This window comes from Oncorhynchus mykiss, chromosome 23, assembly GCF_057628025.1.
Source record: "Oncorhynchus mykiss isolate SJ-2025 chromosome 23, ASM5762802v1, whole genome shotgun sequence".
Classification (NCBI taxonomy): domain Eukaryota; kingdom Metazoa; phylum Chordata; class Actinopteri; order Salmoniformes; family Salmonidae; genus Oncorhynchus; species Oncorhynchus mykiss.
In genome coordinates, this window is record NC_143044.1 from 16202174 (window position 1) to 16221128 (window position 18955).

An 18955-nucleotide genomic window follows, 5' to 3' on the forward strand; every position below is an offset into this window, starting at 1 on the left:
CAACTACCTCTACAACATCCTTTCACTCGATTCACCTTCAATGAAATCTCAAACATTGTCCCCTTACCCTACCACACCCCCAACCTACAATACACCCTAAACTTGATCTGTGTCTCTCCACATCCACCCACCCATTGTATAGAATGCACATCAATGGATATTAAAATAGAATGCTGTTTTAACACCAGAGCGCACCAATTCCGAAACATATGAGCCCCGTACAGGGACCCTGACAGAGAATGGGCTCTCTCCTGTCTGTTTGTGCCGTGGTATTGTATCTCCAGGCTTTAGCTCACAGCGTTAAAGGGCTGTGCTGTGGGACTTGAGGACTGACGGTGCTCTGTCCGACCAGCTGACCTGGAAGACTGATCTGACATGGACACAGCAACGACAGCTGAGATTCAGGGGTCCAGACCGATAATGAGGTCCATTTGTTGTTTTGTGTCTCAGGAATGCATGAACCCCTGCTGCAATGCCACCACCTGCACCCTGAAGGGAGATGCCGTGTGTGCACACGGACAGTGCTGTGAGGACTGCAGGGTAAGACTGCTCTTTCTGTTTCTATCTTTCTACCTCTCCCTCTCTCACAAATGTCTATCCCTCCCTCTCTCTCCGTCCCTCGCACTTTTGCTCTCTCGTGATGTCTCTTTCTCTCTCTTTCTCCCTCTTTCCTCCCTGTTGAAGTGATAAAAAAAAATCTAATTCTCTGCTCCATTGACATGTTAAAAAAGTGAGAGTTTACAGTAAAAAGAAAATGTAGACTTTTAAATCAAGGTGTATTCAAGCACAGGGCCCTCCAGAGTACAAAAAAAGATGCCAAACATTTTCAATTTAGTTTGCCCTTCTGATTCCATTGTCATTGAGTTGTGGGTGTGTGGTTATTTGTCTGTCTATGTGTTCTCTCTGCAGCTGAAGCCTGCTGGCACACCGTGTCGAGAATCCAGTAACTCCTGTGATCTGCCAGAGTTCTGTACTGGTGCCAACCCCCACTGCCCTGCCAACGTGTACCTGCATGACGGGCACTCTTGCCACAAAGTGGACGGATACTGCTACAACGGCATCTGCCAGACCCACGAGCAGCAGTGCATCACACTATGGGGACCAGGTCAGTAGGGCGCCCCCCAGGGGACTGGAAGTCTTGATTGATTTTATTTTTTTGACAGTCTTCCATGTTTGGAGAGATCAGATGAATACATCTAACTTTCCTTAACATGTTTCTTGAAGTAGCTAAGGAACAATTAATCCTAGTTTATAAATCAGTTCAATGTCAAGGGAGAGACCATGCAGCACCTGGACAGAACAAGCTGACAGACATCATGGAAACAATCCTTTTGATGAAGACAGGTTCCTCCTCAGTTGACCTGCCTTAACATCTGGAGGTCAGGGGTTACCTTTGGCTCATGGGATGCTTTGTTACATCTCTGACTCATCACATCTCGCTCTCTCCCTCTTCCCCTCCCTCTCTCACTCTCTCTCTTTCCTTCTCACTTCCCCCCCTCTTCTCTCACTCTCTTTCTATCTTCCACTCTCTCTTTCTCCTGCAGGAGCCAAACCTGCCCCGGGGATCTGCTTTGAGAGGGTCAACTCAGCAGGAGATCCTTACGGGAACTGTGGCAAGGACTCCAAAGGATTGTTTGCCAAATGTGAAGCCCGGTAAGACTTAGCAGCTGTTGTGATGTATGTCATGTCTATTGACCTTAAAAGCAAAAAGAGCTAGCTAGAAAGACCAAGGAATAAAACAATGTTGTTTATCTGAATTGGTATTATCAAGAGTGCCAATTGACAATCAGCATGGCACATTATGTGGGAGAAATAGTCTAGGAAGGAACAATAATTAAAAACACAATTTGGAGATGATATAAGGCAAATTACAGTTTGAAGCATTCATGAACACTTTATACTATTCATGTCGGCTAATTGTTCTTGGATCTCTAATCAAGCATTTGTTAATTGATGTAATTGCTTTAATGACTGGAGGACTGAGGGAGTCATTAAGGTGAGACAAAGGCTCTCTAGTTGTCTTTCATCTTTGGTTACAATTACACACCATCTCTCACATGTCAGAGATTGTCAGTGTTTAACTTTATGCCTTGTCATTTGTGTGTGTGTGTGTGTGTGTGTGTGTGTGTGTGTGTGTGTGTGTGTGTGTGTGTGTGTGTGTGTGTGTGTGTGTGTGTGTGTGTGTGTGTGTGTGTGTGTGTGCGCATGAATTTGTGGGTTGGTTTTTTTAACACAGAGACGCAAAGTGTGGTAAAATTCAGTGTCAAGGAGGGGCCAACCGGCCTGTGATTGGCACCAATGCCGTCTCCATAGAAACCAACATCCCTCTTCAGGAAGGAGGGAGAATCCTGTGTCGGGGGACACACGTTTACCTGGGTGATGACATGCCTGACCCTGGACTGGTTCTGGCTGGCACCACGTGTGGAGAGGGCATGGTGAGGGCACTCTGTAGGGCGCTGCACCTGTTATCAAGCAGAACTAGAGAGAGACTATAGTCACCAGTGGTGGGGATGCTAATGCCAAGGCTTGTATTTAGCCCAATTCCAAACCAATCACTTACTGTCATCACTGGGATCATTTGAATTGGGTCTCAGAGAATGGAATAGAATGCAGTTCTCGGAAGATAGACCTTCCATTCAATAGCTAACATCACATTTGGAGTACTACAGTACTTCACATTTGGAGTACTACAGTACTTCACATTTGGAGTACTACAGTACTTCACATTTGATAAGTAATTTATTCAATAGGACTCTTTCTCTGTTCCATAGATGTGTCTAAATCGTCAGTGCCAGAATGTCAGTGTGTTTGGTGTGCACCAATGTTCAGGGAAGTGCAGCGAACGAGGGGTGAGTACTCCGTGTTGGGTATCTAGAATGTGGTGACTTATTTCCCTATGTTAGCGTAACACTGTTGTCATGATATTATTAACGCATCACAGCATCTTGTTGACCTCAACATTGCCACACTGTAGAGTAGTACAGTAGGCCCTTTACTACACAGAGCGCCAATGTAGTTATCGTAGTTGTAGTTAACTCACTGCCCGTGAGTCATGGCAGCTACCCCGATGGTTTTACAATCAATCTTCATCTCTCCAGATGGTTTAAATCAATCCCATCTAATGGCATCATTTATGTTCTGCTTAAAGTGCCATCCATCATCTTTTGGCAAAGAGAAGGCAGGCCAAGCAGCAGGAGAAAATACTAGCAAGTAGCTATAGTCTGGAAGCATCAAACTGCACTAGTCAAAATGCTCACTGCTGTTCGAATAGGTATTAATACTGCGAAGAGAAGCCTTTTATGTTGTATTTACTTTGTTGTTTAGTTCTAGCACACAAGTCTTCCTGTTCAATGAATGAATGAATGAATGAATGAAAAGCAGGACCCTGGGCCAGATTTTCTTACTGTGACTTTTGAACCTCTGCATGGTTGCCCCACCTTTAACCGAGGTGAATATAAAACACAGAATCAAAGCTGGAGTAAGAAATGGCCCTAGTCTACCTTAATAATAATTGCTTCCTTTAAGTTTGATTTGACATTTAATTGGATGATGTCTGATCCAGTCATTCGTTAAGAACAGGTGGAACTAGGTGGTGATGTCACCCCTATTACTAACTACACATTAGTGTCTTTATTTATCTAAATTGAATTCAGACCACATGATGTCACAACCTTAACCAACCCAAGACTTTAAATAAATCCAGAGCCAGTATGCATCTCCATATGTGGCTCAGTGTAGATGTCATTCTGTATAACTTTAAATGTGCATGAGTGTGTTTGCAAGTGTACAGTACGTTGTGACATAATCCTATCACATCTTTAGAGCTCCCCTCAAGGGTTCTAATGTGTCCTTAAGTCTTGACCTGACCACCTCTGACCCCAAACACTCCACACACATAAGGGAGTGTCAGTCACTCTGAGGCAGGCAGGGAAAGCTCTTCCCAGTTCGGGGCCAGATCCGATCTGGAGCGATCCCAGCCACAGACTTCCCTGCAGCTGACAGCTGGACTCCATTATCCCTCCAGGGAATCTTGTTGGATCCTTTTCCCGCTCGGATAACTGTGTTTTGGGATGGGCTCTCCCCTGTACATGTTTTCTCCATCATGTTTGACACTGCACAGTCTATGGTGCCCGCCACATGAAAACCGATGGGTCTGATGGAACGAGTGTATAGTTTATTTGTAGAAGTAATTCAAGCATTTCAGATCTGGGCTTTTCTGAGGAATTTTCTGAGGAATTGCAGGCCTGTGGGCCAGATGAATGCATCTCTCGTATGTCATGTGTGTCATAGGCAAGTACAATGCATAGTGGTAGCTTATAAAGTACGTAAAATAAGTCATGCATACTTGCCATATCCCATGGATCCTTGCCATGTAGTCTCTCACTACTGTGTGTTGGATGATCCCTAGAGCCTAGAGGCCTAGCACACAATAATTCCTTTACTCTGACCAGTATCTATTGGTAGAACACAAGATATGGACAGTATTGTATTGTACAGGTGAAGATGTGTCAACTGAATATTAACCAGCATGTGTTGGGATCCTAGGTGTGCAACAACAAGAAGAACTGCCATTGTGAGGAGCACTGGGCCCCTCCCTTCTGTGAGAGGGCGGGGTTTGGAGGCAGCCTCGACAGCGGACCAATGAGACTGTCAGGTACAGTACACTCTGTCCTCTTTATACTTCACTAACTGCACCCTGTGTTCCACTAACCTGGGCAGATTAAGAGAGTTAGTTTGGGATAATAATCAGGGTAACACCTTTAGCTGTACTTTCATAACCTGCTCACAGAAAGTTAGTTACTTTGAAGCTCGACTAAGCTCTCCAAACTTGCAGACGGATCTACCTCAGTCACCTATTCACCCTAGCGACATACAACTCATTACAACTAGACACGTACAACTTTCCCTGTCTGGTCATTCAAGAATGGAAGGAAATAATCATTTAAATCATGTCAAATGTACTAAAACCCTGCTGTGGCTTCTATTAACACTCCCTGTGTGTCTTGTTTGTGCCGTGCTGTAGATGTGCGTGTGTGTGTATTAATGTGCGTGTTGTCGTATGTGACGTCAGCCGACAGCAGGGGGGTTGCCGTGGCGATCCTGGCCACCCTCCTCAGCCTGATGGGTGCTGGGTTCCTGGTATTTCTCAAGAGGAAGACTCTGGTCCGTCTGCTCTTCACCAACAAGAAGACCACCATGGATAAACTGAGGTACAGTAGGACACCTCCTCCCACACCTGTGTTTCATTTTATGTTCTGGATATCAAGACGAAATACTTTTATAGAGATGCTTTCATGTAGAGATGATTATCGTGTAGAAATTACACAGATATTGTTTCTAATATGCATTATGGTCCAATGGTCTCTCTCTGGGGATTTGATGTGTTCACAGCGATAGTAACCTTGTGACTCCACTAACCACTAACCATGTGAGAGGAAGACGCATAGTCCAGCACATAGTCCTCACAATGCACGTGGGCCTTGTGTACAGAGGAAGGCCTGTTACTGTGTGTCTCAAAGCTGCAGCTTTTTAAGAGATGTACAATAGTAGTTAGTAGAAGACTAGTATAGTAGTTGGAATGTTACCTCTCTGTCTTCATAGGTCTGTTGGATCCACCAGAGCAACCAGTCCCAGCCAGACTCAGTCCATGTACAGTTCACGACGCAAGCCCCCAGCCAAGCCCCCAGCCAAGCCTCCAGGTGCCAGCGTATACAAGGTGGGTCTCTTTCTGCTGCTGAGTTAACGGGCAGCTGATTTTCCCTGATAGTCACTTTAGTAGAACACAGACTGTTTGTTACACGTGAGGGAGCTGCAGTTTTTCCCCCAACCTTACCTTATGATCAATTGATTAGTATGGTTCACTTATAGGCCTACACAATGGAAGATTTAACAAGTACACTTTGCATTGTATAAAAGATGGATGTAGGGAGAGCTAAAACGTGTGTTAGCAAAGAAGTATTACAAACTAACTGCTGACAAACTATCGGTCACACATCATTGGATTTCTAATGCAATCCTACTGTATCAAAACCGCAGCACCACAACAGGGAATCAACTTGGTCTGAGACTTGCCATGCTTATCTGAACCTATTCATTCCAGACTTATTGTCAAAACAAGTTGACGGCTAAGCGTATAATTTATTTAGTCTCAGCGTCTCTTTCTTGAAGAAATATTAATGAGGCCACAGTATTGCTGGCAGAAGGCTGAAGAAACTTTGATTGAGAAGCCGCACCATTTAAATGAAATGGTGATCATGGTGCAGGATCATCATAGGGCTGTGTATAATGGTTCTGCCTGAGATAAAAGCCTTCGTGTACTTCGACACAGGAGAAAAGAGTTGGTGGAGTCAAGAGTAAGAGGCAAATTGGGGTGGACTTGTTTTAGAATTGATAAGCATGTGTGTGCATGTGTGTGCGCGTGTGTGTGCGTGCGCGTCTGTGTGTGCGTGTGTGTGTGTGCGTGTGTGTGTGTGTGTGTGTGTGTGTGTGTGTGTGTGTGTGTGTGTGTGTGTGTGTGTGTGTGTGTGTGTGTGTGTGTGTGTGTGTGTGTGTGTGTGTGTGTGTGTGTGCGTGTGTGCGTGTGTGTGTGTGCGTGCGTGCGTGCGTGTGTGTGCGCATTAAAACATCTACAGTTGATTCCCATGGAGAACAGCTGGAGTGTATCATTGTGGTCAGAGTTCAGGAGTTAAGGGTTTGCTGGCTTGGCTAGGAAGGATGCTTAACCCAGTTCCGTCTCCAACACCAGTATTGTCTCCTCTAGTGAACGTGACTCTGGCTCCTCAACAGTATTCAGTCTACTTGCTGTTTACTGTTTGTTCTGGCAGTCACAGTTCCCCCTGTCCAGATTTCCAGCAGACTCTCTGCAGGTCGCCTGGCGTAGCGTAGCTACAGGCCAGGCCAGTTCAGCCAGTCTATCCATCTCCGGTGCAATTAGGTTTATTTTTGAGGACTAACAGCAGTTCTGGACAGGCAATCTGATGCTGGCTTTGAGCATTTCAGTGTGATAGATTCACTTACTATGTTTTCTGTTATTGACTGCCTGTGAAACGTGTTAATTCATAGTAATAGTACATCCATGACGGAGAACGTGGGTATAGTTTTAGCCTGGGTTCTCCTAGCTGTATCCAGCCACTGTACATAGGTCACAGGGGTTTGAAATGATGGTTTGTGAGACTCCAACAGGAAATAAGATAAATTATCTGAGGAGGAGCAGAGGGAGGAGAACATAATAGCTCAAGCCCTGACAGAAAACACAAACTAACAGCTCTCTTCTCTACCTCCCTTCCCCTCCATATCCCCTCCCCCTCTCTCCATCCTTACAGCCATCCCACCAGAGTTTGGAGCCTCTCCTCCCTTCACACAGTTTACATTCCCACAGCTTACGGCGGTTGCCCAACTACCAGCCCATCCACATCAGCCACCCCATGCCTGTCTCACTGAGTGTGGGACAGCAACCTCTGCCCCCAGTCCCACCCCACCACAGGGCCCTGCCGGCCCACACTGCCCTCTCCCCACCGCGGGCACCACCCTGCCACAGCCTGCCCAGACAGCAGCCCTACAGGATAGACCAGGTTAGTAGTCACTGTTCTGCCATGCCATCCGCAATGAATACAAATATCCAATGTATTTTCCGTAGGGCTGCACAATTAATTGAATGCACAACGAAATCGCAATATTGACATGTGCAATATCCATATCTCAAGAGATTCATATCACATGCAATGTTTGTTTTTATAGTTTACTCATTCAAGTAGCGCAGTTCTTCCTCCTCGCTGTTAGATTCTCTATAAGTTTAGATGCTGTTCTGTTCTAGGTCAAATGCAGTCAGCAGATTGTTCCAAACAAGAAAGATGCTGCTTTCCACTTTGCTTTTTAATATAAATCATTCTATTTCTAGGATTCCATCAGTTCACCCAAGTGTTTTGATCTATATCGCAAGTAAAATCGCAATCGCAATATTTTGTAAAAAAATTGCAATGATATTTTTTGCCCATATCGTGCTGCCCTAATTCCCTTTTTGGGGATTTCTTTGGAAATTGATCTTGCTGGAAACAACATAGTAAAAAGTAGATTTATTAATTCACACAATCCATAACATTTGAAGAACGTCAATTTAACAAGGGCAATCGGAAATACGTATTCCCTCACTCGCTTATTCAAAACCCCTGCCTTGGGTCCCAATAGAATATTATTACACAATGAGTAAGTTATGGACCATGCATACTAAATAGTGTGTTGCTATAACCCCTGGAAGGCATAGCTAAATAACTTAAATGAATGTGTTTGCTCAACTAGTCTCATATGTTCATTCAGCTGGAAATGATTATTTGAGCAAATAAAGGCTTTACTAAAAAAAAGGCTGTGCAACTGGTTATACACAAACACACACACACAGTGTTATACAATGTTTTCAACTTACATATTTGACACCCGTTAGCATACAGTACATGAATACATTGTGCATGTCCATTTATACAGTAACTGTTATTCAACATGTCCTCTCAACCTTTTGGTTCACAGCATTCTGATCTTCCTGCTATAATGTCTGTGTCTATTATCTGTTAATCTGACTAGTTTCTCATCATGGATTTGATTGACTTATTTCAGCGATGTAAGGGTTTTCTGTGTAGTTGTCTAATGTTGGTGGGGCATATTTACTCTGTTTTAATTTTACTCCTTAATCACTATGATATATATTTTTTTAAATGTACTTGATTGTACTTTTAACAGAGCTGAGATTGTGTGCAAAGTGTAGTAATACAGGTGAAATCAGTCATTGGCACAGACATGGTGGAGTAGCAGAAAGATCGGCAGGAAGTTCGGTATGCTGTGAACCTAGTGGTTGTGAGTTTAAATCCTAGGTGAGGATATGTTGAATAATAATTACTGTCCAAATTAACATGCACAAAATAATAATGTGTGTCAAATATGAAAACATGGTATGTCAAAAGCACTGTTTGTGGGTGTGTAAATAGTTCCACAGCCTTTTTAGTTTAGATGGCCAAATAAAATGTTTTTTGTTGAATGAACATTTGAGACGAGTTGAGCAAACACATCATTTTAAGTTGCCTGAATTTTTGCTTAAGTTTTCTCAAGTTGGAGCTAAGTCTCGGCCAACAACATTTGTTTTAAAGTTCAGGTAACACTTGAGTAGTTGAGTAAACAAACAAATGCTGTGGAACCAGTTACAAACAACTAGAATTTTTTTTTACCGTGCGCTTCATCCTTAAAGTTGTTCTTCACAAATCCTGTTTTGTGCTGAGCCAGCAGGGCTGTTTCTAGAGTATGTAATTCAATCTGTCTGCTCAGGGCTCATGCAGGCAGGTGATCTGTATGCGTAGAGCACCATGTCAGATGTCCATGGCTTTATGAGGTGCAGAGTGCACTGGCAGATGCACGTCATTGTAAAAAAAAAAAAAATAGGAAGACATTAACTTTGAGATGTTACTATTCTCTCTGGTGTATAAAGCACCAACTACTCCCAGATGTTAGGGAAGAGCCTGTAAGAGATGGAGAGAGACAGATATAGATCCAATGCATCCCCTTCTCCTGAGAAAGTCCCTGTTGAGGTGTGGCAACAGATGGATCACATATGTGAGAATGGAGTGTGTAGCAGCCTAGCAGCCTTTTTTTCTACAATTGTAAGGCAACTTCAAAGGCAACTTTGTGTCCTTCGGAAAGTTTTCCCACCCCTTGACTTTTTTACACATTTTATTACGTTTATTACATTATTCTAAAATGGATTACATTTTTTATAAATCCTCAGCAATATACACACAATACCCCATAATGACAAAGCGAAAACATGTTTTTAAGAAATGCCTTATTTACGTAAGTATTCCAACCCTTTGCTATGAGACTCGAAATTGAGCTGAGGTGCATCCTGCTTCCATTGATCATCCTTGATATGTTTCTACAACTTGATTGGTCCTACAGTTGACAGTGCATGTCAGCGCAAAAAAGCCATGAGGTCGAAGTAATTATCCATAGAGCTCCGAGACAGGACTGTGTCGAGGCACAGATCTGGGGAAGGGTACCAAAAAGATTATGCAGCATTAAAGTCCCCAAGAACACAGTGGCCTCCATTCTTAAATGGAAGAAGTTTGGAACCACCAAGACTCTTCCTAGAGCTGGCCGTCCAGCCAAACTGAGCAATCGGGGGACAAGGGCCTTGGTCAGGGAGGTGACCAAGAATCCTATGGTCACTCTGATAGAGTTCCTCTGTGGAGATGGGAGAACCTTCCAGAAGGACAACCATCTCTACAGCACTCCATCAATCAGGCCTTTATGGTAGAGTGGGCAGATGGAAGCCACTCCTCAGTAAAAGGCACATGACAGCCCACTTGGCTGTCAAAAGGCACCTAAAGACTCTCAGACCATGAGAAACAAGATTCTCTGGTCCGATGAAACCAAGATGGAACTCTTATGCCTGAATGTCAAGCATCACGTCTGAAGGAAACCTGGCACCATCACTACGGTGACGCATGTTGGTGGCAGCATTATGCTGATGGGGTGTTTTTCAGCAGCAGAGACTGGGAGACTTGTCAGGATTGAGGCAACAATGAAAGGAGTAAAGTACAGAGAGGTCCTTGATGATAACTTGCTCCAGAGTGCTCAGGACCTCATACTGCGGTGAAGGTTCACCTTCCAACGGGACAATGACCCTAAGCACACAGCCAAGACAATGCAGGAGTGGCTTCAGAACAAGTCTCTGAATTTCCTTGAGTGGCCCAGCTAGAGCCCAGACTTGAACCAGATCAAACTTCTCTGGAGACACCATAAAATAGCTGTGCAGCAACGCTCCCCATCCAACCTGACAGAGCTTGAGAGGAGCTGCGAAGAAGAATGGGAGAAACTCCCCAAATACAGGTGTGCCAAACTTATAGTGTCATACTCAAGAAGACTCAAGGCTGTAATCACTGGCAAAAGTGCTTCAACAAAGTACTGAGTAAAGGGTCTGAATACTTATGTAAATGTTATATTTCATTGTTTAAAAAAAAAAAAAATGCAAAAAAAAAAACTGTTTTTGCTTTGTCATTATGGGATATTGTGTGTAGATCGATGAGGGGAAAAAATGATTTAATACATTTTAGAATAAGGCTGTAACCTAATAAAATGTCAAGTAGTCTGAATACTTTCCGGAGGCACTGTAAGTCCGATTTATCATTACTATTATTATTACTCAGGTTATCTTGTACTCAGGCTCTCTTGTACATATTTATCTTTGAAACAAAACTTTAAAAATGATGAAATTCAAACTCGTGAGCTGTATATTTATGTAGTACATACAACCCAAATGTCCACTATGCTATCTAACTGCCCGAGGGTTGTCAGCATGGTACAAAAGGTACATCTTGACTTGGGAGGTCTGCTGAGGGGCACAGTTGGTTTTGAATGTGGGGGTCCATATTATGTTATATGGTGTCCAATGTGACGTCTCGTCTACATAGACTACTGCAGTAGTGGAGTACCTGGTCCAGCACTACCCCCGCTGTGTGGGATTCATTCTCCATCTACCCAACACAGAGAGGTAGACACACAACACTTGAGGTATTAGATGTCCTTAACAACAGATCTAGTATCAGATTACCCTACCCCTTAACTATCAGAGAGAGGATAACCTATCTGATGCAGGATGAGTGGTTAGAGGCACTTCAACTTACTGGGAGCCACACCAGGCTGGAGAGAAGGCTTCAATCTGATTAGGTCTTTATTTCAACCTCTGTGGCGCCTCTGGTTTAACTGCATCAGGAGACGATTCAGCTGCCATCCCCAGGAGGTGATCTTATTCTTTGAGTTTAGTGTTTCAAAAGGCAAATTGAAGCAACAAACAGACCGCTGTTTCACAAGAAGTGGTCTCCACTGTTTGTCCTAATACAATTTAACTGAGTCCAAGTCACAAGATGTGGTTTAAGCTACAAAACATTAACACTAGTACTGTAGACTCAGTCAAATGTGTTTTTGTGGGGGCAGTCGTATCTGGTCTAAGAGCTTGATGATCGACTACAACAGAGTAGCCACTAATGATGACGTCACTGGGGATGGCCATTCATAACTGATTCGTTAAATGACACGTCATGTCTTCAGGTGCTGTTACAACCTCACTTCTCTACCTACCACACTATGCCATGCCTACCTACCGCTGCCATGTATGCATGGTCAAACCACTCACATAATGGAATAATAATCTTTCACATCAGGGGGTCACAGTTATTCAAGCATGGTTGATGTAAGTCACCTTCTTGCTGATGTGTGAAACATTAGAGAGCTGGAAGACCCAACAAAGTCATCTAGTCCAGGACACACTTTACGCCCTTGAAGGACAAGCTCATATGTGTTAAATAAATGGAATGTTATGGAAGATTCCAGACACTTTTTGGACGATTTTGTTGGAAGATCTTAATTTTATTCAATGAACACCAAAAAAAATAAAAAATACAAACAAAACGTAAAGTTTAGTAGGGCTAAACAGCACAGTACCAAAACAAGATCCCACAAACTACAGATGGGAAAAAGCTGCCTAAGTATGATCCCCAATCAGAGACAACGATAGACAGCTGCCTCTGATTGGGAACCATACCCGGCCATCAAAGAAATAGAAAACATAGATTGGCCACCCTAGTCACACCCTGACCTAACCAAAATAGAGAATAAAAGGGCTCTCTAAGGTCCGGGCGTGACAGATTTCACTTGGTTTTGAGAAACAGACCCCAACCAGCGATATACCTCCTCATGCTCATTCTGCAGTGCCAGGGCACGGATAAAAACAAAAGCTCCAAAAACACCAAGTATAGTGATGTAGGTCATCAGATGTTGTACACATGTGTAACCGATGTGAAATGGCTAGCTAGTTAGCGGTGGTGCGCGCTAATAGCATGACGTCACTCGCTCTGAGACCTGAAGTATTTGTTCTGTGGCTTTTGAGGTGAGATGGGTAACGATGCTTTGTTACCCACGATGCTTTGTGGGTGTTAGTTGTCTGTGTGTGCAGAGGGTCCCTGGTTCGAGCCCGGGTAGGGGTGAGGGGACGGACGAAAGTTATACTGTTACATTGATGCTGTTAGCCCGGATCACTGGTTGCTGCGGAAAAGGAGGAGGTCAAAAGGGGGGTGAAACGGTTGTGACATGGATAGCTGTTGACCCAGATCATGGGTGTCTGCTCCTCCTTGTTGATGTGTGCAGAGGATCCCTGGTTCGAGCCCAAGTTGAGGAGAGAGACGGAAGCTATACTGTTACACGTGAAATTGTGTCATTACAAACTTTATCTTCAAAGTTACATTCCATTTTGTCAGACTCGAGCGATACTTTTCCATGTGCGAGCATGGGCATGCTTTCTCGTTCCTATTGTGGTGATACGGAAAGATGCTGAGACTCCGACTTTTCACTTTAAACAGAAAACAGTGATTGCAAAGTTCAACAAACCCTACAACTCAATGCACATCTCTATGTTAAGAACACAAAGTTTGGTAACAGAATGACGGCTCAAACAGCACAAACCATCATTCTGTTACCAAACTTTGCATCTGCATCGTTCTTCAAGTAAATGTGTTTTTGTAAAATGTTCAGTGGAAATTCTTCAAAGTTGTCCTTGTGCATACAGTTGTATGGTTTGTTTAACTTTGCAATCATAGTTTTTTTTTTACATTTTAAAGTGAAATATTGGAGTCTTGGCCTCATTCTGTTATTGTAGAATTGCCTTTAACACTTCATTCTGTTCTCTAAATCCTTTGAATTTGGTGTTTGCTGTAACTTGGCACTTATTATTGAGTTTTGCTCAAGGTTTGTTCCTTTCCTCCTACAAACTGTGCAGAGCAGCTGGGATGCTGCTAGCAGATGTTTGCCATTACCTCGCCCTCCCCATTTTAGATTAGTAACACATGATGGCACCTCATTTAGATAACCTTCCAGAGAGAGTTGCTATGGAGGTGGTGGCTACAGAACAGACAGATACATTATTCTGGTGACACTCTATAACACAGTGCCCTCTAGTGAGGTTTCTGTGCCAACACTACTCTTCAACTTCTGGTTTGTCGTTCCTAGGACCGTGAGAAGCCCAGTCCGCCCCAGAAGCCCCTGCCTGCAGACCCTCTGGACAGGCGTGTTTGGGTAGAAAGCAGCACCTCGGTGGTGGGGGTCCGCCTCCCTGGACCCATCCCTATCCCCATCCCCACCGTGCCCAGGACCCTACTCACCATTCCACAACCAAACAGGTCTGTGCTACGGTGGGATGGCTGGCAAAAAGTTTATAGCTATATACTGTATGAATGAAAAATGTATGAAAATAAAATAAATGTTTTTCTCCCTTTTCAGACCTGCACCCATACAATCCCAGAGACTGCCTAAGACTCATCATTTTGACCGCTGATCACAAAGAAATGGAGATGGAATAGTGGGGTGCTCTATGGATGGAGACCCATATTTGCACTACAAGACTCTACCAGACCTTTGCAACTTTGAAAGGGTCTCAGAGTTTTAGGAAAAGGGGACTGACTTCAAACATTGGTGCTATGCCTCTGAAAGGTGCTTTTGTTGTCCTCGCTCAGGTACAAATGAACTATTTAATGTCTACACCTTGTAACTCACTAAGCAGCAGTGTTAGGGACTGGGAGGTTATGTTCAGTTTGTCGTTAATAAGAACTGCTTTCGCATTCCAAGGCATCCACTCACTTCATAATCTGCAACAGTGTCGAACTGACATGTTGGAGATGTCAATTGCGGTGTGTTTCGACCACAGGTGGTTGGTTGGTGGCACCTTAATTGAGCAGGACGGGCTTGTGGTAATGGCTGGAGCAGATTAAGTAGAATGGTATCAAATACATCAAACACATGGTTTCCATGTGTTTAATGCCATTCCATTTGTTGTGTTCCAGCCATTATTATGAGCCGTCCTCTCCTCAGCAGCCTCCACTGGTTTCAAATAATCAAATTCGGTGCAAAAGCAAGGGAATTGTTCAGAATGGACACGTACTTGAGAATTAACATGTTGAATTATTGTTCGATCTTTGCATTCATACATGGTCTACATATCAAATTAAATCAAATGTATTTATATAGCCTTTCTTACATCAGCTGATATCTCAAAGTGCTGTACAGAAACCCAGCCTAAAACCCCAAACAGCAAGCAATGCAGGTGTAGAAGCACAGTGGCTAGGAAAAACTCACATGAAAGGCCAAAACCTAGGAAGAAACCTAGAGAGGAACCAGGCTATGAGGGGTGGCCAGTCCTGGCTGTGCCGGGTGGAGATTATAACAGAACATGGCCAAGATGTTCAAATGTTCATAAATGACCAGCATGGTCAAATAATAATAATCACAGTAGTTGTCGAGGATGCAGCACCTCAGGAGTAAATGTCAGTTGGCTTTTCATAGCCAATCATTCAGAGTATCTCTACCGCTCCTGCTGTCTCTAGAGAGTTGAAAACAGCAGGTCTGGGACAGGTAGTCTGGGACACGTCCGGTGAACAGGTCAGGGTTCCATAGCCGCAGCCAGAACAGTTGAAACTGGAGTAGCAGCATGGCCAGGTGGACTGGGGACAGCAAGGAGTCATCATGCCAGGTAGTCCTGAGGCATGGTCCTAGGGCTCAGGTCCTCTGAGAGAGAGAAAGAAAGAGAGAAAGAGAGAATTAGAGAGAGCATATTTAAATTGACACAGGACACCGGATAAAACAGGAGAAGTACTCCAGATATAACAAACTGACCCTAGCCCCCTGACACATAAACTACTGCAGCATAAATACTGGAGGCTGAGACAGGAGGTGTCAGGAGACACATACATGATCTTTATTCATATGCTCCGTAATATGAGTTAATTGACAGGGTATTGGACCCAAGTATATAACTACAGTACCACAGAGAAAAGTATCTCTGACCTTGAAGTTTTTCTCCGCTGGCGAACTTGAACACGTTTACAAACTTACAAATGATTTTGGGCTCTTACATGCCCTTAATAGTTCATGTTGTGACCACAGACTTGAAGGATATGCTGTAGTCACCGCTTTCATAAATACTCAACTCTCTTACACACAGTTTGGAGTATTTGCTGGCAGTTGTGCAATACGTAATGCTCCCAGCGGGGCCAGGAGAGTCTAAAATGAGCTGACACTGCTGGGTTCCAGAGAATCACAGCAACACCAAATAATGCAATATAACGGCTGGTGGAGGAGCGTGCTACACTTCAACTCACTTGATGCTGTGGTGTCAAGATGACTTCAGTGTTGTGAAGAGTCCAAACCCCACTTAGATGGTGTCCAATGTTTTATTCATTTTTATCTTTTCAAAGTTTACTCAGACAAAAGTATGCCAAAGTGGTTTACTTTACGAGGTAATTGCCGGTACTTGACCTCATGGTTATCATTATTCATTTACTATTGGAGCTCGGTCTCACACATTGGCACATAACTCTCCTTGAGGTTTTCAAGACAATTCCAATTAAGTTGAATTTGTCCTTTGAAACATTAGTCTTACAGCAAATACATCCAATAGCTGTACTTAATGTCCTGTTCTTTTCCCTTTAAACTTTACTTTATTTTAATTTGCGGACTAAGTGACACAATTGATTTTCAATACATTAAAATGTTGTCCAAATTAAAGTAGAGACTGTGGGTACATAATGTCTTGGCCACAATATGGTTCATTAAATATAGCTCTGATGGGTGCTGAGTAAGAGTGTTTATCATACTGCTCAGTCCTCTGGCATGGCACGGGGTGTGTGTGTGTGCGTGCATGCCTGCGTGTGTGTATGTTAACAGCAAGCTTACCATATGAAGTTATGACCTCACTCTCATAACTACTTTGTAAGGTTGTTTCAACAGGGGGGATATTTTACATTAAAAAGTATTCAGTACAGCACCAAACAGGGGCACATGTTGCATTATTGTAGGTTGTAAAACAACATATCAAACCTGGTCTGCAATGTATCGTGATCACCAATATACTGTTGTGCTTTAATTAAATGGATGCATGTGTGTGTACTCATAATGCAGTGTATGTCTTGTCGCTCAATAGTGTGGAATGCACTACTCGCTACTCATCAGACTTGCATTGTGTAGTTGCATTTACACTTTTAGTCATCACTGTCTATGTTCCTTTTTTACAGATTTAGATCAACTGCTATCTGATGTCAGCATTTGTCAGATCTTCAGGTCTATTCACTTGTAAAAGTTGCTTTCTACAAATGTACTGTATTTTTTGTTTCACTCTTACATTTTCAAGTTAAAAGCCATTGTACAGTTAGTGTAAATATAGTGTCTGTCAGCAATCAGTATTTTATTTTACAAGAGCAGTGAGAACCACAAAGTGATGGCTTCTCCTGTTCAATAAAACATGTGGTTTTTTTTTTATTGAACTCCATTTGGAATGAGGATTATGGTAAAAGATTGGATTCTGGAGCAGTTGGAGTACTTGAACATTATTGCAGAGCCAAATAAATGATATTTCTCTTATGCTGTTCATTTGATTTAAATGCGTTTATTTTGCTGACTGTCCAGGCGAATGTAGGCAGAAGACTTGACACAAACACATTATTCCAAATAATATTACATGACTCATTGGCACAGCAATGTGAAATGTGTCTCCCTCTCGTAGGATGAGGTTTCATCAGACATCTGTACAGTAAAGCGAAACCAAGTCAATCCTTTGTGTCTTGAGGTTATTCTTGATGGTTTATTATTTCATTTATCCATAAAAATCTCACACGGTTAAAACTTTTGTTACGCAAAACAAATATCCAGGTAAAAATGCAGGTTTAGATACATACATACAATGTGTTAAAAAAAAATAAGCAACGATAATAAAGCTTTTAGAAATTAGGGGGAAAAATTACGCTGTCCACCTAAGCCCTTTACTAATGGACTGTACCATCTCTGACGATACTCTTCTGTCCTTCTAAGAAACTGATGAAATTCTGTAGGGGAAAAATAATAAACAACACTTGCTCATATATTCACTATAACAGTAACATACTGTACAACGCAACCGTAATGTTTATGGAGAAAGCATTACCTCTCTCCCAAAGGCCTTTGCTATTTCAGCTGCCCCTGGCCCAAACTGCAAAGACAAAAATATCAGTCAATTCCAGAATGATTTCAATTGCTCTAATCGAAACAGAACCCATGCTGTTATTTGTCATTACCTCGTTCTTCACATCGTGGTCGGCCCTGTCCAACAACAACTGCACCAGCAACTCGTGGGGGTTCAACACTGCCACCTAGCAGACAACGTTGTTGTATCTCGATGAGTTTGCACCATGAGTAACCTCTTTTGTGGCACAACAGAAGTTTGTGAAGAAGTGTTTGGAGTGTACCATAAGTGGCGTCTTCCCATCCTTGTCCTGGTGTTGACATCAGCCCCGGCTCTGATGAGGAGAGAGGCCACCGCTGGGTTCCACTGACTGCTGACACCCTCATCAAAGGAGTCCAGTCAGGGGGACACATTGTCTCTAACATCCAACTGAGACAACAATCAACGTGATTTTAGTCTCAAAATTATAACTCACTTCCTTTAGTTTTCCTTTTGGATAGTTAAACTAAGGCTCTGGTTAAAAGTAGTGCACTTTACATTCACTGTAGAGAATAGAGTGTAGCTCGTAAATGCTGAAACCAATCTCACCTCCCAGCCATCCTGAATCATGTAGGCCATGACAGCAAGGTGTCCTCTGTCAGCCGTACTGGCCAATGATTATAACGGCGATTCTGATCCAACCATTAATTCATACATTGTGACCCTGGCCTGAGAGGATGGAAGTTCAGCATGCAGCTAGATGTAGAAGGCTAATGTTAACTAGATAACGCTGCCCATTAATGAAAGTATTTCAGCCAGACAACAAAAAATAAAAGTGTGTACTGTATGACAGTGATAAACTGTTTCGTCAACATGAAAGAGAGGAGGAAAAAACAGAAATACTTTATTCACATAAGTATTCAGACCCTTTGCTATGAGCCTCAAAAATGAGGTCAG

The 18955-nt window shown here is 43.0% G+C and overlaps 1 protein-coding gene across 2 annotated transcripts in view; it reads left to right on the forward strand.

Annotated features, from left to right (window-relative positions):
- adam12b (ADAM metallopeptidase domain 12b) overlaps nt 1–17449 on the forward strand; it is a 158842-nt gene extending 141393 nt beyond the window's left edge. Inside the window, exons 13-23 of one of the 2 annotated variants that reach the window (XM_021580539.3) lie at nt 451–540; nt 910–1105; nt 1545–1653; nt 2237–2435; nt 2772–2849; nt 4546–4654; nt 5024–5210; nt 5602–5716; nt 7323–7571; nt 14041–14210; nt 14311–17449. In XM_021580539.3, the coding sequence (XP_021436214.3) occupies nt 451–540; nt 910–1105; nt 1545–1653; nt 2237–2435; nt 2772–2849; nt 4546–4654; nt 5024–5210; nt 5602–5716; nt 7323–7571; nt 14041–14210; nt 14311–14365 (1557 nt within the window). In that variant the 3' untranslated portion in view covers nt 14366–17449. The remainder of the gene's footprint in view (nt 1–450; nt 541–909; nt 1106–1544; nt 1654–2236; nt 2436–2771; nt 2850–4545; nt 4655–5023; nt 5211–5601; nt 5717–7322; nt 7572–14040; nt 14211–14310) is intronic. The other variant, XM_021580540.3, reaches the window with a different exon arrangement.
- Nucleotides 17450–18955: the final 1506 nt, after the last annotated feature.